This window comes from Erithacus rubecula, assembly GCF_903797595.1.
Source record: "Erithacus rubecula genome assembly, chromosome: 6".
Classification (NCBI taxonomy): Eukaryota; Metazoa; Chordata; class Aves; order Passeriformes; family Muscicapidae; genus Erithacus; species Erithacus rubecula.
The window spans coordinates 3,192,117-3,217,115 of record NC_136688.1 but is presented as its reverse complement, the minus strand read 5'-3'; the positions used below and the strand labels follow the sequence as shown (position 1 = coordinate 3,217,115).

Genomic DNA, 24,999 nt, shown 5'->3' with positions numbered 1-24,999 from the left:
GGCTGGAGACTCCGGCCGGGGCCGCGGGCGCTCCGGTGCCCCGCTCCTCTCTGCAGGAAGGAGGGAGGGAGGCTGCTTTTGGCTCCCTCTGGGGCTTGTGGAGCCATCGGGGAGGATGAAGTTGGAGCAGCAGTAAACGCTGGGAGAGGAACGTTTGTTCACTCTTAGTACAGCAGTCGGGTTTTGTGTGCGCTAGAGTGAGAACTGAGTTTCCAGGACGTAATCAGACAGCGAAGGTCCTGGCTTGCCTGAATAAGGAGTCTGACCAAGATGCTACATATGTTTTGGCAAGTTTTCCACAGAAATGTTGTAAGATGAGGGGGAAAAATTGCTCATGCAGCTCAGAAAGGCTTGTGTGAACACTGAGACGTGGATGACTACTGAGACCAAAACCAGACTCTTTGGCAAAGGATGTGCAGTAATTTGATTCGGAGGAGTTCTGACCCGTTCTGGTTGGCAGGGAGAAACGTCACCACAAATATTAGGCTTAGGAGCCTCGTTCTTCAACAACTGCAGCTTTTTTACTTTGCTTGTGTTCAGAGATTTTTCTGGGATCTGTGGAGAGTTACAGTGCTGCTCCAAAAAGGAGCCTTGTTCCTCCAGCATAACTTTATTTGGCAAGCTTTCGTTCGTCCCCGTTTTCTGCCAATTGTTAAATGTTTGTCAACAGAAACATTATCCCTCTCTTCCTCTGTTGACTCATGTCTCTCCCCAAGCGACTTTAAGGGAGCCATTTATTAAAGCAGAATGTTCTGATCACAAAGCGGCTGAGCTCTGGCTGGGGCTTCAGCTAGAGGAGTTCGCTGAGCTTGAAGCAGCCTTGGTGGCAACAGCTGCTTAGATTTGCTCTTTAAAATATCCCGTAGTGCAGTTGGTTTTTTGTTTGTTTTTTATTTTTTCCCTGTTAAAAATTCTTTCCCGTAGAAAACATTAATTTAAAGAATTGACGTTTCTCTTTCAGCTTTTTAACAAGTTTAATTCCCCTTCTTTGCATTTTTGGGGGGCAACGTGTCTATAATTCAGTATGGTGTTACACAGCTGGCCATATCATAAAATCCTTTGGCCAGCAACTTGCTATTCATGATGTGAAGCTTTTGAAGTTTTTGGTAGCTGTTCTGTTGGCAGCACTCCCAGATGTAAATAGATGGGTGCCTCTGTGGGGAAGATTTGCCAAACCTTTTGTTAAGCATCTATGGCAGTTTATTTTAAAGTATAGGTAAGTTCCTGTGATTTACCAGTGAAATATATATTTTTAATTTGCTCAGTGCACACTTTTTAAAAAATGGAACATTACCTCAGCCTTTCTCCTACTGCTGGAGTAAGTGCAGAAATTGTGCTTTTCTTCTGAGATTTATTTTCAATGTATACTATAAAACTATTGTGAAAGCAGCAAAACATTGTTGTCACACATGAAATGTTTTGGATTCATGAATTAATAGCATAACTTTATTTTGTTGAGCTCTTACTAGATGGGAGTGATTACTGTTTTGTAGCTGAGTGTTATTTTTGTGTGTCTTTGTTTTGGGTTATCTCCTTTTGCTCGTGGTTAGAGGGAAATGTGAAATTACAAAACCTTTCTTTAGATGCCAGGCTGGTTCTCTTATTTCTCTTGAGTCTACTTCAGATGCCTTATCTCACCTTATGTGTGTTATGTCATCTTGCTTTGTTCTGTAAAACATAAACTCATCCTATTCTGTAAAGTGTGGAAGCATGAGCACCGGTGAGGAGGCAGGTAAATAGTACATCCAGTCCAAGTTTCCATACTGCAGAAATGGGATATTAGTGCTTCAGAAAGTGTGAGCCCAGTCACTGATGGTAGAAGAGGGAAACACATGGGACCTCGTTTAGAACAAAAATGGTGGCTTGTAGGTGATAGCTGGGATGGGATTTTTCTGAACAGAGGTACCCACAGAGCTTCATCCATCTCATTGTTGGTAGAAAAGAACAGGGACGTTGAATGTCCTGTGTTGGATTGCAGAGGTGCAGTGCCACAGTGATAGTGACCACCTCTCGTGGTAATACTTAAATCATAGTCATAAAAAGTTAAATGAGATGTATCCCAAATTACTGTAATGCCTTTCAAAGGTATCAAATACCATTTATAAGCTTGGCCACCTGAAACTGCTGCTAGAGTTTTCTGCAGTCTGTGCAATGCTAAACTCTGTATGGAGTAACTCTTGTTGGGTTGATCAGGGCATCGCCAGTGGCTTGGTGCTGAGATCAGAGGGTGTCTTGCTTTTGCACAGCCTGGTGTTATGAGCAGCCCCCACCTGCATTTTAGGCCCTTTTCTCAGCAATAATTTCCTCCCAGCCTTCCACAGCCTGCCAAGGAATTGCACAAATTCACAATGGACAAGGGATAGAAAGCCTGTGTCACTCTAAACTGCCTCCACTCTCGTCTCTCTCCTGCTTGTGAATTATAAAGCTCAGTTGTTCTGATACAATACTTAATCAGTTTGACTTCCTGCATAGCAGATTTGTTGTGTTATTTGTTTTGAGTGTGAGTAGTTACAACTAACACACTGGAAGCTTTTAATGTGCGAGTTGTTCTCATTAGTTAGGTCCAGCTCCTCCTGCCTGCTGGGTACTGTGTGTGCCACATGCCAGGAGTAGCAGCTGCCAGAGGAGGAATCAATACACGGAGGAAACGAGGAGGGAGGTGTGAGGAAGCAGAGACTTCATGAGAAGAGCAGTCCTGAGAACCTGAGAAGAGTTTAAGAGAGCGTGGGGGAAAGACAGCTGAACCAGAAAGAGGGAAAAAAATGTAACAAAAGCAACAGATGTGTTCTCAGTCTTTCTAATTAATGTTTTATGAAAGCCACGGTTAGGTTTATTGCTCTTTTAAATTATTAGTGATTCAGCTATGAAGAACTCTGGAGATGCTTGTATCTTTCATCATATTGGTTAGTAAACTGTGTTTAACACTTCAGGGATGGGACCAGGGCTGCGCACTTGTAATGATTAAAAAACATTGAGACACCAGTAGAAAAGTGTCATCTCCCCTTTAAATTAGTCACAGCATAGCTGAGAAGTTTCTTAACATGGTGTTTAATTAGGGCTCTTTAATTTCATTTCACTTCATATGTTTTTGAAATATGTTAATGGCATTTTTTCCCTTTTCAGTAATGAAATGTTCTGTTATTTAGCCCATAATTAGAGAGGAAGAAAAACCTAAAATGGATGCAGTTTTTCTGGTTTTTGTTATTTTGATTTCTGTGAGTTGGCGGTTCTTCAGAGATGTGGACAGGGAAAGGGCAAAGACTATCATGTCAAAACTTGGAATATTGTTCTGTTTTTTCGCGTTTTTTATTAATTGTCTGAGTTTTTGTGACACTATGGATTCCTGTCAGCTTCCTTGCAGAGGTCTGCATTTTACTGGCCTCAAGCAGAACAAATGGAAGGAAGACTCAGATTCCTGGGATCTCTCCCCTCTTTGGTCCCAGTGGATAACAGAGCCAGCCATAAGCATTTTTCAGAGCCACATGCTGTTGTTTTCAGGACAAAATGTTCAGTGCCAGTGCCTGAGTCCTGATGCAGATGCTCGAGTGTGTTTGCAATGCTGTGACACTTTGGGTCCTGTGCTGCAGATTTTCAAAGGCTGTTCCCTGTGCCGATCCCTAGTCTGTGTGTTTCCTTTTAAGTCTCCAGTGAAACTGAGTCCCTCTGGGATAGCTGACAGTTAATCAGGGATACAGTGGCAGGAAAGAGAAATGATGCAGGCTACAGAGTTGTGATGTTGCTGTGTAACATCTTTTGATAAATTACAGTATGGTTTATATGTACACACCATCCTGGGTGAGTGTGGAAATAGATAAATTAAACCTCCCCTTCCTCATAAGAGCCTCCCTTTATACAGCATTGTACAGGCATTGATTTGGATACCAACTAAAAATAAAACAACCAACCCTATACTTTTTTGGTAAGTGCTTTTCTAGAGTGTAGTTATTTGTCTTCAGTGATAGGGTGATAATGATTGTTTCATTTGGATAAATTAGCACATTTGAGTTGGCATTCTGGATGCTGCCATGTATTTTTGTAGCCAAAAACTGAACAGTTTTTGAAAAATTAAATTCCTTCTGTATTTCTCCATTCATGGCAAGGTAAGGAAGAAACCAGGTTGATTCTGACATTGTATTCTGGTTTTTAGGTGGTCATGCAAAGTTGTCTTGTTATGTTCATGAACCAGGAGGGACATGGATGGGTAGGAGCAGAGGAGCTTCTCCTCTGCTGCCTGGGCTCCCTTGGCTGAAGACAGCTGTTGTCTGTGATGCGTTCATGTATCAGCAGGACTAAAGCAAATATTGAAAAAATCAATCCTGTTTTATTCTAATTTAGGCAGAAACATTTTTCAGTAATTTCGTCCAGTTCACAGTATTAGAAAGTAATTAGAAGAGCCTTGTTTAACACACTGGCTAATCTGATTAATGCAAAAGCTTGGGACAGGCAGAAGAGAAGGGAGGGAGGACAGTATGCAGGGAAAGGGGCTTATAGGCAAAATGCTCTTCAGAGCCACGTTGGCTATTTTTATCCTGTTCTTTTTCTTTCTCCCTCCCACAACTTTCCATTGTACCGAAATAGTTCAAAATGTTTATGGTTCAGGGCAACTGACATGACTAGTTGTCATGCTGTGTCCTGCTGAATATTTCTGTGGCAGGAGCTGATTCCTCATTCAGTGATGGCCTTTTGGACTCTCAGCTGCTCAGAAAGAGCTGGTGACACTATGGGGCAGTAACATCTTGAGCTTTGGCAAGGGCTGACCAGGCAGGAGGGACTCTGGTGGCTCTTGCTGGAGCTCAGGACCTGGAGCTGGGCTCTGGAAAGGTGCTGTGTCTCACAGGCAGCTCAGCACACCAGATATTCCTCTGTTTCTTTGCATTAGTCCTTTGTCAGCTCGCTCCTGTTCACTGCAGGAGTGCCCTGACCCTGGGGCATTTGTGAACATCACTGAACCATGTACTGTGTATTAACTTAATGAAGAACTTGGTGCCTTTCTTCAGAAGTATTTACAGCATGGAGTTGTGTTTTGGTTACGTGTTTCACATCCTGTGAAGCGATAGCCAGAGGGAGAGCACTGCTAAAATTCCTGGTGTTGAAACAACCCTCTAAGGTGTCTCCAGAGCTCGTGTGGAAAGGGCTCCTGGCCAGGCTTTAATTGCATTTTCCTCTTGTTTAGAGGCAAAAGTATGCTGCTTTTTTTACTGAAGATGCCTTCTGGACACTTTACAAAGAATATAACTATATATTCTCAGACTTATGAAATTATTCACCCTCTTTTATCTTGTTTTCTTGGTATGCATATAGGATTTGTTGCAGATTTCAGCTGCTTGTTTCAGTCTGTAAGATTATTTCATATATATATGAGCAAAGTATGAGAGTGCAACATTCATCCTTCTGGGAGTTGATTACAGTTCCTGATTTGGCTCTTTGTTTACTATGTTGCAATAGCCCACGTTTCTGGTGCTACTCTTTATGGGAAAGTAATCTATTTCACACAATTTCTGTCTGCTGTTCTCTGGCATCTCAAATGTCTGTGACCTCCAAGACCTTTACCAGGTAGATTTTTAGGAGAAAAAGTAAGTCCTCTGTAGAAGAGCTTTTCTCTTGCTATTTTTGTTTTTAGTTGTTTTTTTTTTTTTTTTTTTTGGAAGAGGTGTGGTGTTAGGAATGTGATCTCCTATCAGCTGTCCTATCTCTAAGATGGCTGAGACAAAATCTATCTGTTCCTGTATCATACATCTCTCTGTCACTACACCAAAATTGAGTTTGTTGAAGTGTTATTTTGTTGAGGGGAATTTTAAATTTCTTTTCTTAATCCCTGGTACTGTGGGTTTCAATAGAATCTTAACTAAAACTTCAGCAAATTGCTGTCAGAGAAGAGATGCTGCATTTCTTTTAAGAGCTGCCAGCTCTAATCTCCGGATAGGAAAGGGGATTGGATGTATGGATTAACCCTTTCTTCCAGCTTTCTGAAAAAAACCCTGCTTCTTTGAGTGAGTGGAGCCCATTAGCATTGAAGCCAGGCTTGAGCTTGTCAGAAAATTCTGCTCTTTTAAGTTCTTTTCTGTCTGATAGGGAAATAAGTTTAGAAGTGCTTTTGCTCAGACAGCAGGAACCTGTGGTAGCAGCTGCTCCCCAGGTGAAAGGAACATTGTGGATGTCTGTGAGATTCCTTTTATTTTTAAAAAAGGAACAATCAGCAGTGAGTGCAGCTGCCCTCAGAAGGGCAGGAAGTGACAAAATATTAAAACTCTTAGCTTACTCTCTGGAAAAAGTAGTCCTGGCACACCATGCAAGCACATAGTTACTGAAGAAAGAAGCCTTGGGTCTCTCATTGGTGGTTTATGTAACTCCACACAGAGGTGGGATGACATGAGGTGCACCTTGGTGGCTGCACTCACACCCAGACACCCTGATCTGCTCTTCAGTCCAATGTGTCCACACATCCCAGGCTCAGAACACCAAAGCCTTACAGGGAAGGTGCTGGCTGTCAGCAGGATGCATTTAGCACAACAGGGAAGGGGAAAATTCTGATAAAAAGGCTTTGCTGATTCCTTCCTTTTACAGAGTCCCAGTTTTGATGTGACTGATAAATTTCTCGAGAGCTATGCAGGAAAAAGATAAAGCTTAGGTCCTGAGGCCACATTCTGTGTGGGACAGAGGGGAAGCTGTATTCTCTCTCTCAACTGAAATAGTTATTTTTCTGTTGCTTTGTATCAAAGGAAGGTTTTTTTTCATGTCTAGGTATATCATTCAAATCAGTACATTTTTAAATCCACACATGACCATCCCTTGCTTTGAGGGGTGATACTGGGTTATACTGGGGTTAAAGCTGGGGCAGAAGTGCAGCTTCACATTGTGTTTTGAGGAATGTCTCAGGTGTTGGTCTCAGTTTCTGTGAACTGATCAGTTGCAAATCCCACATGAACAATTAAAGATCCTTTTTGTCATTTGCAGCCAAGGAAATGAAACAACTTCAGTACACAACTGTGCATCTAATTTTAGTATTTGTTTTTGGAAATGACCAGTTTTCTTTAACCAATTTCTTGGTTGTGCTTTCAGCATTTAATGAAAAGACCAGATTTGTATTTTAGCAGGCTCTTGGAGGTTACACACTACAAGTATATCTATGGGTTTATTCCTGGTTGCTCATGGATCAGTATGTCTGTAAAGGTTTCTACTTGCTTTTCAGTCTCCTGTGGTGTATTTGGAAATGTAATAAATTAGTGTTGGGAATCACTGCTGTCTCACTAGCTAATTAACAGTGATCTAACTGTACAGTAATTAAACTATTACCCACCCTACTATTTTTTTCAGTCATTCAAATATTCTTTACTTTGGCCTATGAATACATAGTTTGTACTTCAAATAGATTTTTTCCTTCCTCTGTTGTGCAGAAAAGCTTCAGCATGTTGTTTTCTAAGAAATTCTGAAGCAGCTGTATGCTATTGTTGACAAAACTGAACAGAGCATTGCATCATTCTGTCAAAAATCCTTAAAAATTAACTGCATGGTTACACTTGTGTAAGTTTGTATGTATCATTTGTTAATGAAAGATACCTAGTTAAGATAATGCTTTGATTCCTTTTCTTTCTGACCTTATGAGGAGACACACAATTTATGCCTTCTATGGGCTTCAGTTTTTAAGTTTAACAAGAGAGCTCACACTAAAACTGAAAGGCCCTGCTTCTCCTCACAGGATCTGGTCTAAGGCATGCCTGGAGAGATGGGACTTACCTGAACTGACTTTGGTTAAAATTAAAGCCAAAATATTAGCAAAAGGGGGAAAAAAATAATTTTTGATCTCTGCCATTGAGAAGTGACCTTGACCCATAATATTTTCTAGTGAACCTTTCCTAATTACAATGCAGTGGTTAATTTGAGGTGTAAGAGATGAGTTTGTGGAGCTTGATACAGAGGATGAAAATTTTAGGTGGGGCTGCTTCTGCACATTGGTATTTCTTTGCTCAGCCTGCTCAATAACTAATGACTGGTAGGTGACTGAATTCCCCCCAGCTGTGTGTCTCAATGCAGCAAGATGCACATGTGTGTGCTAGCACACATGCTTTAAAAGTGAGGTGACAGGTGCAGGCATGCAAAATTGCTTATGGACAGTGAAAACTATTTGGATTGTTTTCCCCCATGCTGTGTGTCTGAGTTTATACTGTGTACCAAAGCTCCTGCAAAGAAAGCTGAGATGTTTGCAGTAGCTGTGTTGTTACCTGTGTTTCTGTGTGCACTCTCAGTTGTGGTGTGCCCTAGCACATTTCTGTCTCATTGAACCACATTTTTTTAGATGGAAAGCAGACAAAGTTTATGTGAAGGTTTCAGCTGTTGAACTCCTGCCTACTGTGTGATATAAGTGTTATTTTCCAAGGTAGAACTGTAGCAGGAAGGCAGATGCTGAACTTTCAGTCTCTTCACAACAGAAATAACCAACTTGTGCTTCTGATGCAAGACAGTTTTTGTGCCTAAATAGTTGTAATTTCACATTGCAAGTACATGAGACACTATATGCACCTGTCTTTCAAAACACAGTGTGTAGGTAAGTGTGACCTGCTTATCTAATGTGGTTTTGTTGTTGCAGATTTTCTTTAAGCTAAAATGGTGCATAAAACTGGTCTGTATTGTCAGGTAATTTTTGGTTGTTGTCATACAAAGAGAGCTTGCAGGGCAAGAAGATAGTGAGGAAACTAAACCATTTTTTACAAAGACAAATTTGTCTGCACCCTGGTACTCTCTGAACAGAACAAGCTGTCTGCATTTGTATATCTTGGGCTATATAGCAAGAAGTCTGATTGCTGAAGCCAGGTTGCCATGGTGAAATAATTCCCAGCAATTAAAGCACAGTTCCATCCTGAAAAGCAACTCTGTGCAAGCTATGTTGTGAAATCCCTCATTTACCAGGCCATGAGGTTTCCAAATCAAATGTGCTTGGTTTAGGAATAAAAAGTAGCTTTGCACTCTTCCAGCTCTACAAACTTCATCAGGGCTGGGACATAACAGTGCCTTCAGTGATGTATGTGCTCTGGTGGTGACCTCCCTCTCCACAAAGGTGCACCACAGGGTACTGGATGTGCTCATCTAGAGATAACAGGGCTGTATCAGAGTAGCCAGGAGGAGCAGTTGCCAAAACCTGAATTTAATAATGACGTAAAAGTCAAAATAGCTCTGTGTTCCAATAGGAGATTAGAGGATAATAAATCACTGATTAAATTAATAGACATGTCAGAAAAGACACAGGGAACAGATTTGTTAATTGAGAATTTTTTGTGGTTTTACTACAGTACATTAAATTTTTCTTTCAATTTGCAGAGTTTAAAAACCTTAAAAGAGAACTTTTTTTTGATCAATTACATTATTTTACTTGTTCTCTGCAGGCAGTAGTTCTGGCCTGTTTCAAATTGTCTGCTGAAAAAATACTGCTTAGAATATAATAAGAAACCTGACAGATCTGTATTTGTCTTCCCCAGAGTGAAAAAAGGTGTTAAAAGCCACTCCAAAACTTGCTTTCAAATCTTGGTGCAGATCACTTGTTCTCAAGGCTCTTGGGCAGCCTTTCCTTTGCAGCACCTGTAAGAGCCAGGCTCACTGGCACTGCCATTGTCTGCTCTCAATTGAGAGACAATTCTCTCCTTTCTCTGTGTGTTTTAATTAGAGAAATGTAAGGTATGCTGTAGATCCCTGCAATGTTTTTTGTTTTAGAGAAAGAGCTATTTATCTCTGCTGGTTTCCAAAGGTCCTTGGAGAACTAGCTGAGATGTAAACATTTACATGTGCAGATATCTGTGGTGAAAAGAATCCTGGCCCTGCCTGTAGCTGCAGTATGGGAGTATATTTAGCAGTGGAGGATGATGAAGAAGCATTTGTGTTGCTTGAATACTAATGGCATTTTTCCTCTAAGGGGAGGCAAGGATACAGGAGCATCCTTATCTTGGTATTGTGTATGGGCCTGATGGGTTTGGAGTGTTTGCCTGGGGACTGAAATGAGCTGTGTGTTAACAAGACAAAGCCCAGATCAGAGCTCCAGCCTGCATTTAGGGCTGATGAATGTCTGGGCAGAGATGTACTCAAGAGTCAGCATGGGATGGGCTCTCCTGTCCCCACACCAGGGGCTGCTCTGAGTGCCATTCCAGGGGAGGAGGAATTGCAAGCACAGGAGAATATTCTGTGAGACACCTTCTCAAGCAGGCATTTGGGTGTTGCCCTCTTTCTGCTCAGTTTTGGCTTCCTTTCAGACAGTTTGCCAACTTAAAAATCAACAAAAACAAAACAATAGCCACCATCCCATATCGGTCCCAGGCTCAGGACTTGGGCACTTCTGACTCAGTGCTCTGCTGTGTGGTTTGTTCCTAAGCATTGAGTAAATTAATTGTTACAACACTTAGTCTATGACCTACTGAATCTCTGTTACCACAGACCTTATTTGGCTCCATGTAGAGATGTTGAAAATAGGAAATATTGGTCCTTTTTATTTCCTATTCCACAAATTACCAGAAATCTGGACTGTAGTAAGTTGCTTAAGTAAAGAATCTTGCTGAGCCTACATGCTGGCACCTCCTGATTGGGATATGTGTGGGCTTTTTGCCACCAAGGTAAAAGAACATTTCAAAATGAAGAACAACTGCATATTGCTTGGGTATTTTTTTTTTCTTCTTGTGAATTATTTCTTCTAAATTACATGATTGGCTCCTAGAAATAAGTAATCTGTTTGTTTCCCATTGGACATGGCTTCCCTGGTGTCCCAGCTGTGCTATCTGGAGGGGAACCTGGAGAGGGCAAGGACTATGCAGTCAGAAGCTGGATCCCTCGGTTCATTCTGGGGGAGGAGTCCTGGCAGGTAGGCCCAGGGAAAAAAGGGAGCTGCAGTGCAGTGTGCTTTACCACAAGAATGCACTCTGCACATTTTTGCAGCATTAGCTGAGCTGTGACATGCCTGGCCTTGCCTCTGCAGCCCTTCTTCCCAGAGCTGCACTGGAGACAAGATGGGGGACCCTGGCCACCAGCAGAAACCCCTGGGAGTTCCAGTAGGGGAGTTCATGTCCCTCTGACACACCACTGTAGGCAAACACCAGCTTGTGCTGGGAGGTGATGGACCAGGGAGGTAAGAAGAATCATTGCTCTTTGGTTGGAAAAGATCCTTGAGGTCATGGAGTCTGCCATTAAGCCATATCCACACATCATAAATACTTCCAGGGATGGTGACTCCATCCGTTCCCTGGGCAGCCTGTTCAGGGCCTGAAAACACTTTTGATGAAGAAATTTTTCCTAATACACAGTCTATACCTTGAGGCCATTTCCCTTTGTCTTATCCATCTTTACCTGGGAAAAGACCTTTCCTTGCTGCAACCTCCTTTCAGGTAGTTGTAGGGAGTGCTAAGGTAGCCTGAGATTCCTTTTCTCTTGGCCACACAACCCCAGCTCAGTCAGCTGTTCCCTGTAAGAATGTGCTCCAGCCCTTTGACCAGTAGGTGGGTGGGGAATCTTACAAAAGGGCACAGAAAGGCCTGGTGTACCAGACATGGCATGGTGCAGGTGCCCCATGTTCTCCTTGCTTTGCCAGCAGCACCAGCTGGAGCTCAGTTTGGCCCTACAGAATGTTTTGGGCTCTCTGTTGAGAAGCAGCATTATGAAATAATGTTATGGCACTTGTCATCCTTAACATGCCTGCCATGCCTTGGCACCGACTGTTTATAGCAGAGCATCCGGAGGCCAAGCAAAGATTCCCTTTTAAGGCAAAGAGCCACTATGAGAATCCCAAAGAAAAAGTTTCCCTGGCATGTAGGGTACATTCTTCTATCCTCCTCCTCTTAAATAAACTATTAGTAACTTTTAAAAACAGAACAAAAATGAAGAAGCAGGGCCAGAAATGCTGCCAAAGACGCTTTATGCTGCGCAGCCCCCTTAGACCTGCAAAGCAACCAAGCCCTGGAGCTAACCCAGGGCAGGAGAGGGCAGGAATGAAGCTGAGGTCAGAGGGTCTGCCAGAGACCTGTGGCAAGAGATCAGGATGGAGACTGCCTTAAAAAGCTTAGTCTCCTCTTCCCCAGCCCTGGAGAAAAGCAATGTCCACAGCAGTCTGTGAACAATTGGACTGAATGCTGCTCTGGGATTTGGACTTGCTTTCCAATACCTTGCACAGCTTCCTTTCCCATGCTGATGTTCTTTTCTTTCCCAGTCCTGAATGTGCATGGGTACATCCAGGATTTGTGTTCTGGGTGTGCTGTCATGTGGCATTTCCAGCTGAAGACTTAGCAGTGATCTGGGTTAAAACAGGACATGAGAGTGCAGAAAAACCTCCAGAGGTGCTAATCTTGTGCTGTTTTCAAGAAAGAGGGGAAATACAAACATCTTCCCTAGTGTTGTTCTCAAAGGAAGGGCAGCTCAGCTGATGTTTGAAGGAAGCTGTTATTCCCCTTTTTGTGCATGCTGTGCAAGTAAACAAAGACACTGAATTACCAAGAAGGGATTTAAGCTCTGTAGCCCTTCTAAGTTTCCAGTTCTTGCTCTTAACTGAGGAGAAAAGGCAGTGGGTAGGAAACTGGAAAGCCTTCAGAAGTTTGTTCCTGACCCTTAAGAACTGGCATAACCTGCTTCTTCATTGTTCCTGTCACTTGGACTTGTAAATTTTAGCTCATAAAACTGTTTCCTTCCTGCTATGAATGGGTTCAGGACTCTCATGCTTACGCAGAATGTTTGCAACCAGAAATTACCTGATAATTTCTTTCCAGTAAAGGGCCACATAAAAAGCCTGTAAAGGTAAAAAGTGTGTCTGTGAGCAGCTGACCTGGTTACAAAGCTGGAGCATTCTGTTCATGGCTGGAATCACTGTGATTTTCCTTTCTCCAAAGAGAGTACATTAGAGGGAGAGACCTTGAATACTGGATTTTTTTGCCTTTAATGTGTTTTACTCCCTTTTCTGTCCCACTCACATCCCCTTTAACTCCCTAGCCAAAGAAGGGAAGATGAGAGAAGCTAAAATACAAACTTCTAGTACACCTTTAATTTTGAATTCTAAACTCTTATTCACTGAAAGAATAAAAACAGTGTTTATAAAGTTTGACCTGAAGGTCACTGTTGCAATGTTGCCTTATTGCTTCTCTAATTTTCTCTTTTAAAAAGCTAACCCCCCCATCCTTAGACTGCCAAAAAAGTAGGTTTTGGTGGGAGTATTTCACTTTCTAACACTTTATGTAGTGGCATATGTTTTAAAACACAACACTTCAAAAAGAAAAAAAAAATACAGGATAATAAATTGAAGGCCCAAATAGTTTGGGATATCAGCTAGTTCAGGGTGTAGAGGTGTACTTGGAATATGGTGTTGCTGTTGCAGACAGTAATCTCTGTAAAAATTCTAGTTGGGAGTGCACCATTTAAAGCCCAAATGTTTCCAGATTAGGAACTGTGCAAATTGTAAAGTGCAAGTCAGATTACTTGAAAATAACCCCCAAACCCCTGAGTGCTGTTTTTAATATAATTTGGTAATATTTTTGTGGGTATGTTTGGTTTTGATGTTCCTTAAAACAATTTTTTTTCTTTTTGTGTAATTTTTTACATGCATTGCTGTAGACTGTGAGGCTGTGCTGTCACTAACACTAATGGAATATGTCACAGCTGTATTTGGCAACAGCTGAAACTTGCTCTCTTCTGAATTTGTGGGGATTGCTGGGATTATAGCAGTTAACCTTGTGTAAGGAATAGGGTCAGTTGCTAAAAAAAGTCCACAAAACCCCACCACATTAATCACAAAATAAGCATCTTTGTCCTGTAAGCTTCATGATCCATGGTGGTTTTCATCCTCAGACTCGAGATATCTTGTGAGTTTTGAAGTTTGCAGACAGAGACAGATTTGCCATGTGAGGCCTGTCAGATCTGTTCTGTGAATTGTCCAGTGGAAATTGGGGTGTTTGAGACTTGGTTGGAACCTGAAACTGGTCCATGATCCAGAGGGCACAGAGTTGGGAGTTTTGCCTGCAGTTCTGGTCATCACCACTACAGGCTTTTAAAAGAACATTCTTAACTTTCTAAAGTTACTCTTATTTCCATTTTAATATGTCAGACTAAAATAAGAAAACACACTTCCAAAAGAAGAAGTAAACAGCCATTTATCCCAAGGACAGCTGTTTTGGTGTGGAGGATGGGAGAGGGGGATCCAAGTATCATCAGTTGTCCTGGAAGAGATTTCAGTTTCAGATGCAGTGTAAGAAATTGCAGAGGCTGCTGGAGACAGCAAGAAATTATTATAGCTGTGCTGGTTTCCTCTGAAAAACAAGAAATCCTGAACTGGTAGAGATCATCTAAAATAGCATGGTCAGTTTAGGGAAGTTTGGCATTTAATAAATCATTCATCTTCCCTCTGTGTGATCAGCCTGGGAATAAATGGTGCATGACCAGAACCATGGATGCCTGGTACAATTCCAAAGTGATGTGAACTACATCAGGCTATGAAGGATATCCATGAATGAGTCTCTGGTCCTTCTTCAGCTAAATCAGATTGCTTCATGTGTGCTTCTTTCCTAACAAACCATGTTGGTTTACACTGAAGCACATCTTTAGCGTTTGTACCATGAATCAACTTCAAACCTTACAGCCAGTTTCTGCTCTGAAATGGGAATGACACTTCCTCAAAATGGAGTTAAAACTAAACCTTGATGGTGCTTGGAAGATGCTCTGATGTGCAGTTTTTTAAACCAAGGAACTACTGAGCATCTGATCAAGAAGGAAATGAGAGAGAAAGATTAGAGGAGGATCTCTGTTAACTGACATGGGATAAGAAAGCAAGCTGAGAAATTGGCAATTTTATTCAATCTTAACAAAGCAGTTAGACTAAGGAAAAAGATCATCAGTGGGCTGTCACTTGGTGGAGTGTCTTACACCTCTCTTTCTCCAGTGAAAGCCAGGTAAACTTGCAGCTGGTGTGTTTTTTAGATGGACACAAGGCTCAGTATGGCAGCCCTGCTAGAAGCATTTGTGTTTGCTGCACCTTCTTCCAAGACTTCAGGCGAGCGATCTCTCTTCAGCCATTTCCCACCACTTTTCCCTCTCTGAAATTTAATTTTGGTGTGCTTTGGCCTGTGGCATCTCGTTCAGTTGGGTGCCTAAAACCAGAGGCAGACCTAGCCTGGGAATTGTCTGAGGAAATAGTTTGTACTCTCAGTCAAAACTGTGGAGTGCAGACTTCTTAGGTTCCCTAAATACGTTTATTTCCTTAATTAGTATTTAAGTACTGATAGACAGGACTTGTCTAAGCTGTGGACAGACCACCAAACTGCTGTATAACAGCTACTTCTGCAGCTGCTTGGCTAATACAATTGATATGGCATGGAATGTTAAGATAAATTTAGTAGAGTTCTCTAATTTTTAAAGAAAGACTTATGTAAACTTGAATCAGGACTTGAGGTGCTGTAGCTCTGTTTTGAAAAGTCTGCTCTTTTTGTTTTGAAAATTCTGCTCTCTTTGTGGTCTTAGATGACACTCAGTTTTGTTTTCCAATAAACAGTCATTTACAGGTGATGAATTTTGGTGTTTCCTGAATAGAACAGTAAAACTCTACTGTTCTCGACTTTTTTTTTTGGATTTGTGTACTTTAAACATAAAATGAAAAATGAAGGAAGGCATCTTGAATGAGAAGAGCTCACAAAAAGGAAGTAATGGATGTTTTACCTTGTGCCTTTGGAATTGAGTCCAGCTGGTGTTTTCTTAACAGGTTTTTGAAACAGCAGTGAGCTTGGGTGTAAGGTTGAGCAGAGGGAAGGAAGCTCATTCCTAAACTTAGTACTATTTGGTAATCCTGGTGATTGTGAATGAGTGAGCTTTGGTTTATCTGGAATACAGAAGTATTCTTGGTTGATTCTTGATCATATGTAGCTGTGGTTCTAAAATAAGGGTTTTTTCATACTGCTGTATGCTCCAGCTTTGTATGTTTAAAAAGACAATGCTTTACACTGTGGGCTGGTATTGATAACTCCCAATGTGCTGGTGCAAACAATTTTTGTAGTCTTGCTGTGGTCTCAGGAGCTGCAAAGGTTAGCAAGATGTTTGTGCTGCACATGGCAATTTGACATTCAGGTTTCAGTGGCGTGAATAAATCCTTTGGTAGCAGGGATTCTGGGTGTTTTGCAGGATTTGTGATGATACCCAAGAGATTCTTTTTAAACCAAACCAAAGCTTTGGAAAAGGGTAGAGCATGGGATTCTTCAAGAAGCTTTTGTTTGAAATGCTCCAGTTCCAGCACAAGGCAGTTATGGAAAAACTTACACAATCTATTTAAAAGACTCAAAGTGGCTGCATGTACTAATCTAACAGAGAATTGACATTTGTGTGAAAATGAGAGGCTTTGGATTTTACAAAAGGACAATGTAATTGCAATTTGCAGTAGCAAATTCAGGAAATATATTCAGTGTTGAAATTTTGTTTATTCTCTTGAAACGGGGAAGAGATGCTGAAGTGAGGATGAGGATGAGGATGAGGACCCCACCCATTCCCATGTGATGGAAGGCTTGCCTCAGTCTCATGTGTCCTGCTTCCTTCTGTGGTTTCCCTCCACAGCCTGACTGACAGACTGTCTTTGACCTCTTTGTCTCTCCCTCCTCCTCCTTACAGAAGACTGCTCTTAGCTGATCTGGCACAGCCCTAACCTGGGGCCCTTGGTTTAATTATCCTGAGCTACAGCAAAGACAGAAACTCTATCCAAACTCTTTCTCACTGATAACTTTTTTCCCTAAGAGTGGTTAATGTGGTTTGTCAACCAGTGTCTGAAGCTGAAAGTATTTTCTGCATGACTGTTACTAGAACTATAATTTTCCTTTAAAAATCATCTTATCCTTGAATGCCAGAATCCTGGCCCCCTCCCCGCCAGGCCAAACCAAACCCAGAAACCACTAAAAGTAGCAAATGCAAGGGTTTGAAGACAGAAATAGTCTGACAAGGAAGAACTGTTATCTAACCCCTCTGTATTAAGGGCCTTGCACTGAGGAACAACTGAATTCTCATCTCCTGAAACATCCCTTTGTGGAGCAGCTATGAGAATTAGTCCAGTTCACTTCATTAAATAGACATAAGGGACAAATCCTGTAGGCTCCATTTGGATTGTGGAAAAAAGACAGGCAGGAAATGTGCAGGAGTACATCTCGTGCTGAGTTCATTCTCACAAATACTGCCTTTAGTGTATTTTCACTCTGTGTTTGTATTCCTTAGAAAGATATTCTATGTTGTGTTATTTAAAAATACGTCACAGGCATCCCCTCTTACAACCATGAAGCCCACCTTTCTCATTAACATAGCAAAGAAGGTGTGACCACCTGCTCCCTGCCAGGCACCTGCAGTGCTTTCTGCACATCTGTGTAAATGCATCATCAGGCTATAAGTGTATATGGTGCTGCTGTCACCAAGTTTTCCTTGATTTTCCTTCATGGTGGCCTTTCTGAAGAGCACTGAGACTTCAAACACCATTCCAGGAAAGATGTGTATCACATCCTCACAGCAGAAATTAAGCCTGCCTGTATCTCAGACAGGAACACAGTTGGAAGATTATTTAAGTGTGTTAAGAGCCAAAATGTGAGGTCTGTTTCCTTTGGATGAGATCTCAATGAGTTTTGACAGCAAACTTAATGCAGTCATCTCCAAAGGTGGGCTTGTCTTGGCTTATCAGATCCTTAGAAATCACTTTAATGAAGACAGCCAGACATTAAAAAAGAACTGACATCACTTCCTTGTCTTTATATTATAATGGACAGCAAGTATTGCCCTGTGATTGTGTCTCAACATTAAATAAATCTTCCATATCTGCTTAGGTGGATTTTTTAAACTGTAAGAACACATGAATGTTTGACCACATGGCCTAAAAGACCAAAGTGCTTGACCCATTGTCCTTCCTTTGAAGTCCTACTGAATCCCTGGTCCAGGGTTGGATTGAGAGTCTGTTTAAAAACAAGTGAGAGGAAAACTCTAGTGATTACAGCAAACACTTTACAGGTGGGGGGAGAAAAGTCACAATATGCCATGGAGATAAACATCTTGTATGGAATGTGGTTTCTATGCTTTTATAAGTCCAAATGGAAGGTTATTTCATAATGCACTGGATTTCTAAGGGTTTTCAGAAAAACATGAGCTCAGATCTTACTGTCCCAGGTATCCCTGGAATTGAGAAAACAGGTGTTTTTGTAGTTACCACTGCTTTTAGCTGGAGTCACGGATGTTCACTTAAGGAGGATTCTGACAGGGCTGGAGAGCAAGGAATGCTGTAGGGTTTGAACAAGCAGCACCAGCTTTTCCAGCTATGTTCTTGCAGCAGCCAGATTTGCTGTTTGTCAGATTCCCATTCAGCAGGTGACCAGGAACTGTGTGATGCAGCAGGTTTTGGTGCTCACATGGGCTCCTTCAGGCACAGAGCTGTCCTGCTGCCACCACTGCTCACAGGCCTGAGGAGAGACCAGTGCTCTGCTCTCCCAGGAGTTTGCAGTCTCATCTGGCCAAAGGGCAGGGGAGGTGGAGCAGCAAAATGAAGCTATGGAGAAAGGGATGCAGGAGGAGCAGTGTAAAGGCAAATACAGGAGTTTGGATGAACCAGCTGCTTTCAGGCTTCTGTAGCTGTTCAATAGTAAAACTAACCACACTTCTCTCTTTTTTAAAACCTTTACAGGAAGTCCAAGGGAAAGCCAAATGGTAAAAAGCCAGCACCAGAAGAGAAGAAACTTTACCTAGAGCCAGAATACACAAAATCCAGAATTACTGACTTTGAATTCAAGGAACTAGTGATGTTACCACGGGAAATAGACCTCAACGAGTGGCTTGCCAGCAACAGTGAGTATTGTGCTCATCCTGCTCTGAGCTTGCTGTCCATCCTTGAGGGGCCATTCATTCACTCTTTTTGCTGTTTTCAGCTTAGAGAAGCACTCAGTGACTATTTATGCTTACTGTGTAATGCATGTCATTATACCTTGAGTGGTAATTAAGCTGTCTCATGCACAGCCCAGCTGTGCTCAGCAGCATGAAAGCCTTGATGCATTTCCTCCTTCCAGCTCTCTCTCTCCCTGTGGCACTGGGGGCACTGCAGTTTTGGATGTTGGGAGAACCATCAAGATTCCCATTGACTTCTTGCTAAACTGGCTGGTTCTGCATGTTTCTTGACTCCAGCTACTGACTTTCCAGAAGCATTGTAAAAATGTAGTTTCTAAAGACTTGTATGTAAAGCAATTTATGCCTAAAGCTAGAATTTGTGAAATCTTTTTGTCAGATTTTTTCCTCCTCACTCCTTCCAAATTTTGGTGGATTTAAACAGTAGACAGGCTGAAATTCAGAGATGTGACCAACTGCTGTGACTGAATGCTGTACCTGTGCACTTCAGCCCTGATTTCCTGTACTTTTCTGGGCTTCTCCTGCCAGTCCTCAGCTGCATCTATGACCACTCTTGTTTATCTTTTCAACAGTGTGTGATAGTAGCAAGAAACTACTTTAAACTGCACACTAGGGAAGTTTATAGAGACTCATTAAGAAAAATTGAGGTGCCCTGTGAGAAGTATTAAGAAGTTAAATTATCTCAGGAGATTTTGAAAAACTAGCAATGTACTAGGTTTCATGCTGATTTTTGTTTTTACAAGGAGAAGTGGTATGAAAACTAATAGTGCTGTTTTCTAGCCTCTGTAGATTTTAAGTCTGACTTCAAAAGAATGTAGCAAATTGTTTGCCCTCAGCTTATAGCAGAGTATTCTACTGTAAAGATGAGGCTGATGATGGAGACACTTTCCAGTCTTGCTGCTTTGTGAGTAATAAGAGCTAATGCATCATAGTGCTTTCATCTTAAATCAAAACAAGAGCTTTCATTCTGTGTACCTCTTTGTTTTGCAGTTCATCATTGGGCTCATTTAGCTAAATCATGTTTAAATTTGTATGCAAGCTCAAGACTGAGGTTGCTTCACTTGCTGTATTTAAATAATTGTCTGGAGGATAACCAGTGTTTGAAAGTATTTTGCTTCTGAATTTCTTTCCTTTGTTTATTTTTCAGCAACAACTTTCTTTCATCACATCAACTTACAGTATAGTACAATCTCAGAATTCTGTACAGGAGAGTCATGTCAGACCATGGCAGTGTGCAATACGTAAGTCAGTATTTTCATTTATTACATGTGCAAGGTTTCCATGGCTTCAGAGTGCCTGGGGGAGGATATTGGTGTTGGATGGCATTGGACAAGTGTTTTACAGCAGGTCTCTACTTGTTGAGAACGTGTCAGCTGTGCATCCTCTTCTCTCCCTTCAGCAGGGAAGTGTGGTGGAAATCTGTTTTGGTGGAGAACTACAAGGATGAGAATCTCTGAGTGCTCTGAGCTGGTTTAAAAGCTAAATCATAGCTCACCTGGCTGGGCCACAGGTCCCCATGTCCTTTGTTGTGCCCCTGCCACGCAGAGCTGAGCCCTGAGCCTGCAGTGCCACTGCTCATGGAAGTACCTGCATGGAGTGTGCTCCTCAGCAAGGGCAGGGCAGGACTGTCCCTGCTGGTTACAGTGCTGCACTTCCAGAGAAGGCAGGGCAGGAGAAGTGAGTTGTGAAAACCTCAGAGGGTGCTTCTGAGAGCTGGAATGCTGACACAGCTCCAGGCTGCTGGTGGATAACCTCTAGCCTGACATGAGCCACAGGCTCTCTGCCTGAGCCCCTGGGCACAGAGGACACAAGTGGAAGCTTTGCAAGAGTAAGGAAAACTTTTTGGTGTGGTGTTTTTCTAGAGCTTACCTTATAAGGTTGACTAGCAGTTACTCCTAAAAGAAAGCTTTGTAGTGTTACTGTACAAAATATAAGAAAAAGTTACAATAAACTTCTGCTCCTGATGAGCACAGTCCAACACGGTGGAATATGAGATCCGGTCAAGTATGAATAAGCCTGTTGTGTTTTGGGTTTTTTTCCCTCCAACATTTGTTGATAGTCCTTTTCTTCCCTTCTCTTGCATTTCCTGGGATTAATTTACTTGAGCTGAATTTTAAAAGAAACGGCTGGGCAGTTAATGTCATAGTACATCAAACAACATCCCAGGGAATATGCAATAGAACCATAACTCTGTGTTCTATCTCTGACAGTCATTACACATTCTTAGAAGGAAAGCCTTGCTTAATGTACTAGGCTATCTTGTACACTCAAAATTAATATCAGGGGCTTTCTTTGAGAGCACTCAGAAGCATGCAAAGTGCATGGAGGGTATTTTTGCATGTAAAAGTTGCAATGATAGCTGTCATTTCAAGGCCATGCTAGAGACTTTGAAACCAAGCTAGAAGAGAAAGGAGCAAATCTCTGCTGGACCCAGATTTTATCAAAAGGAGACAGCATGTCTCTAAATAAGAAATGGTGAGCAGTAAGATGAATATTTTGTTGATTCTTGTTCCCAGGCTCATGTTTAAATTCCTGATGCAGCACTGGCCATCACAAGCACTGAGTTTAACTGTTTACCCACTTGGCTGGTGGGAAATGGTGGATAAAAGGACGTGGTGATGGGGAACTTGCATTAGTGTTGCTCCATTCTGCTCTAGTGAGCCTTAAACAAGAGCTCCCTGTAAGCACCTTGTGCTGCAGAATAAAGAGAGGAAATGCCTGTAGGCAGCTGCAGCTGTAGCCTGTATTTTTAGTGGTAGGGACTGATAGCAGAATGTTCCTATCCTTTGTTTTGGAAAAGTGAAAAATTGTGCTATTTGGGAATAACAGGAAGCATGTCTGCACTTGGGTGAAGCACTTGAAACGGTTTGTGTGTAGCTAAATCATAACAACCTGATTACCTTCCTGTACTTGGAAGGTGGCTGATTCACATTTGCAAACTGGAGGCTGCTTGCTTCTAGCAAGTGTGTGGGTCTGTGGAAAAGCCACCAAGGTGAGATCAGCTGCCTACACACCTCAGCACAGTTCAGCTTTGTGGGGCCCCTTCATAATTGCATTCTCCAAATCATGATCTTTCTGCATTCAGTTCTGTATTCTGATGTTAGCTGTTGATTAACCTGATGGACACTCCAGGCTTAGCCTTCTGTGGCCATGATCTGTTTGTTGCTGTCCTTTGGAATAAAAGCATCTGTCTATATAAGATTGCCATAGAATTACAGTACCGTGGAATTAAGGTGCAGTTTGGAATTTTTTCCCCATGCTGATTTCTTGGGTAGTTCCATATGAGAGTCTGCATTCTGTTCCACTTTTATATTTTCCCTGCTGAGTTCTTTATGATACATTTTGGATCACACCATTCTGATCATACCTAAGAAAGGGGTTTTTTTAATTTATGGTTGGGATGTTCAAGTAACAATTGAGAACTGGTTGCTTGGCAAGTTACTTGACATTCAAATTGTACTGCAAGTACCCAATCCTAAATTTAAAGTATTTGCTGGCACAATAAGCACTGGTTGCAGTTAAATATTTGAGGTAAGGTTTTAACATCTGAGAAAAGCTGCAGCCAACTGACAAACTGCAGACAGATGCAGCTTTCATCCCTCTGTCAGATACATGAGATAGCAGAGCCATCTGCACACAGCGAGGAGGAGAATTTCTGCTGACGGTCACTAGGAGACATCTGACCAAAACTTAGTCTCAGTGTAGAACAGATGGAAGCATTTGCTGGCAAGGTGGGATAATGCCAAAAGATATACCATAATGGCTAGTTATCCTCAAACTTTAATGAGGGTGAATGAATATAACTTTGGGAATTACTTAATTTTGCTCATTAATATGTTTATCGCTTGCTGTAAAGCAGGCACTATATTTTAACACAGTATTTACTATTAAAATTTAGTATGCTTTATAGCTTATTATTACACAAACCAGCTTTAAAGCACTCTGAGCTATAAACTGGTTTTCTAGCTGACATTTGGGTAAAACTCCTCAAAGTGCTGCAGTGAGTGTACTAAATTAGAGCCTGTGTAAGTGCTGTACATAAAAGGATGAGTCTACAATAAACTCCTGAGGCAGAAATCAAGGATGGATGTAGACTTCCAGGAAACCCACCTTTCAAAATGTTTTAGTCTAGTGAAATCCCTTAATTGATAACGCTTATCACTCTTTTTTTTTCTAATCTTAATCTCCTTTCTCATGTTTGCCTTGCCCTTAGTGTCTCTGCATAGGGAGGGGATTTCCTCCTAGAGTGCTTAATTCAAACTTGTAAGATTTACATTTTCATACATTTAAGTTCCCACAGCTCTGTGGTTTTACATGATGCCTCCTTTCTCTTTGCCATCCAAACATTGCTTAACCCCTGTGAAGCCATCAAAGCTGTTCCAGCTGCTCATACTCCTGCCTCTGGCTTTCTATCCTGCTTTCTTCATGTTGCCTGTTTTTTGGTATTTCTACCAAGACTGTCTCTCCTTCCTTCCCAGGCAAAATAATTTCCATGGGATATGTTTTTCCCTCCTTCCAGAAGCTTTTCTTTTATATTGGTGTGACTTCTGTTCTGCCTTGGCTTCTGTGTCATCAACACCAGCCCAGAATGTTTTAGAGGAAAAGGGATAAAGTACATACATATATTAAGATGCAGTATTGTGATTTCATTTGTGATTTCACATCTTATGCTTCATTATTTGTATTGTAGGCTCTTCTCTGGCAAACCCATAGTCATTTTTCCCTGGGATTTAGAACGGAGCTGCAGATTCCTTGTGCTTTCCATACTGGGGGGATTTAAATCTGCAGCTTTTCAAAAAGTGCCCTTAAGTCTCATCCTCTTGTCCTTTCTGCTTCCCATCCATTCCCTAATATGGGACTGTGCTGTCACAGTGCCAGTGGTGGAATGCAATTAGGCTTCTGTGCCCAAGTGAGCCCTTCCATGGCCCCAGACTGCTCCTATCCTGTTCATGGAGATAACTCCAGCGTGGGTGGAACCACGTACCAGGTGCGAGATGTTCATGGCACGTCAGGGGCTCCTCTCTTCCCTGAGAGCTGTGAAATCTATTCAACAGCACCTGAAACATGAGGAAAACACATTACTCTGATCAACAGGACAGTCCTTGTAGTTATCCCCTTACTGTTAATGATTCTTCTGTTTAATTCCAGTTTTGCATTATTCATTTCTTAATTTTCAAGGAAAAGTGGAAAGGATAGGCAGTGGGATGTCAGAGCAGATTTATTCACTTACATGAGAATATAACTGAACTTGTACCATAGCCAAATAGTTTCTTTTGATTAAAATCCAATTATCAACACTCAGTTTTGCACCTAAGGGCAACTCTAAACTGTCCTTTCTTCTTGCAGTTGAGGATTCCTGCAACACAAGAGAACTGCTGGGGTAGAACAGTGCAGCCTGCCTCTGCCCTTGGTGACTAGCATTATCTTAAGACCCAAAATAAGGCTGAATTGCCTGGGACTGTCTCTCACTGCAGGAGCAGACAAACGAGGTTGTATTGGTGCACTGCATTGTGTAACTCCTTAGAGGTGGATTATACAAAGGAAGTGAGCAGTGGTGAAGAGCACAGTCTGTGCCTAAGGGTCCAAGTGCTGGATTTGATGCCTGACAGAGCTCTAAAAAGAACTTTTGACTCCTGCTGTTTTCACCCTCTCACCTTTTCATGCAACTTTGCAGTCAATCCTTGTCTCTCTAGTAAACAACAGTGACCAAGTACTACATAGTGAAAAGGGGCTGGAAGAAAAATTCTAAAACCTTACTGTTTGCAGAACTACTTTGTAGTTGCCTTTCCTCTCCTAACTAGAACTACTCTACTTATTTCTGCAGCTTCCTCTTGTTTTTATATGGCCTGTGACATGAACAGTGTCAGTGGGGAAGACCAATACACTGGATTTCTTACCAGCCCTATAATGATATTGGACTGGGCCTTGAGCTTAGACTTTTTGAAGAAAGTTCATAAGCTGGAACTCAAGGCTTGTCTAATGTGACATAGGAAAAAAGCTTTTAAAGTGTTTTCCTGAATTCTTTATTTGTGAAGCATTCTCACTGTATGCCTAATCCAGTGGGTAGCTGTTCCTGGTAGCAGTTAGAGATGCTTTAATTAGCCATGACTTTTTTTTTTAAAAGGAACAAGCATTTAGTTGTTTTGT

General features: G+C 41.7%; 1 protein-coding gene across 4 annotated transcripts in view; it reads left to right on the top strand.

The window, feature by feature from the left end:
- MOB2 (MOB kinase activator 2) overlaps positions 1-24,999 on the top strand; it is a 106,278-nt gene that overhangs the window by 77,764 nt on the left and 3,515 nt on the right. For all 4 annotated transcript variants that reach the window (XM_079310074.1, XM_079310073.1, XM_079310072.1 and 1 more), the window contains exons 2-3: positions 18,638-18,798; positions 20,000-20,093. In XM_079310074.1, coding sequence (XP_079166200.1) covers positions 18,638-18,798; positions 20,000-20,093 — 255 coding nt within the window. The remainder of the gene's footprint in view (positions 1-18,637; positions 18,799-19,999; positions 20,094-24,999) is intronic.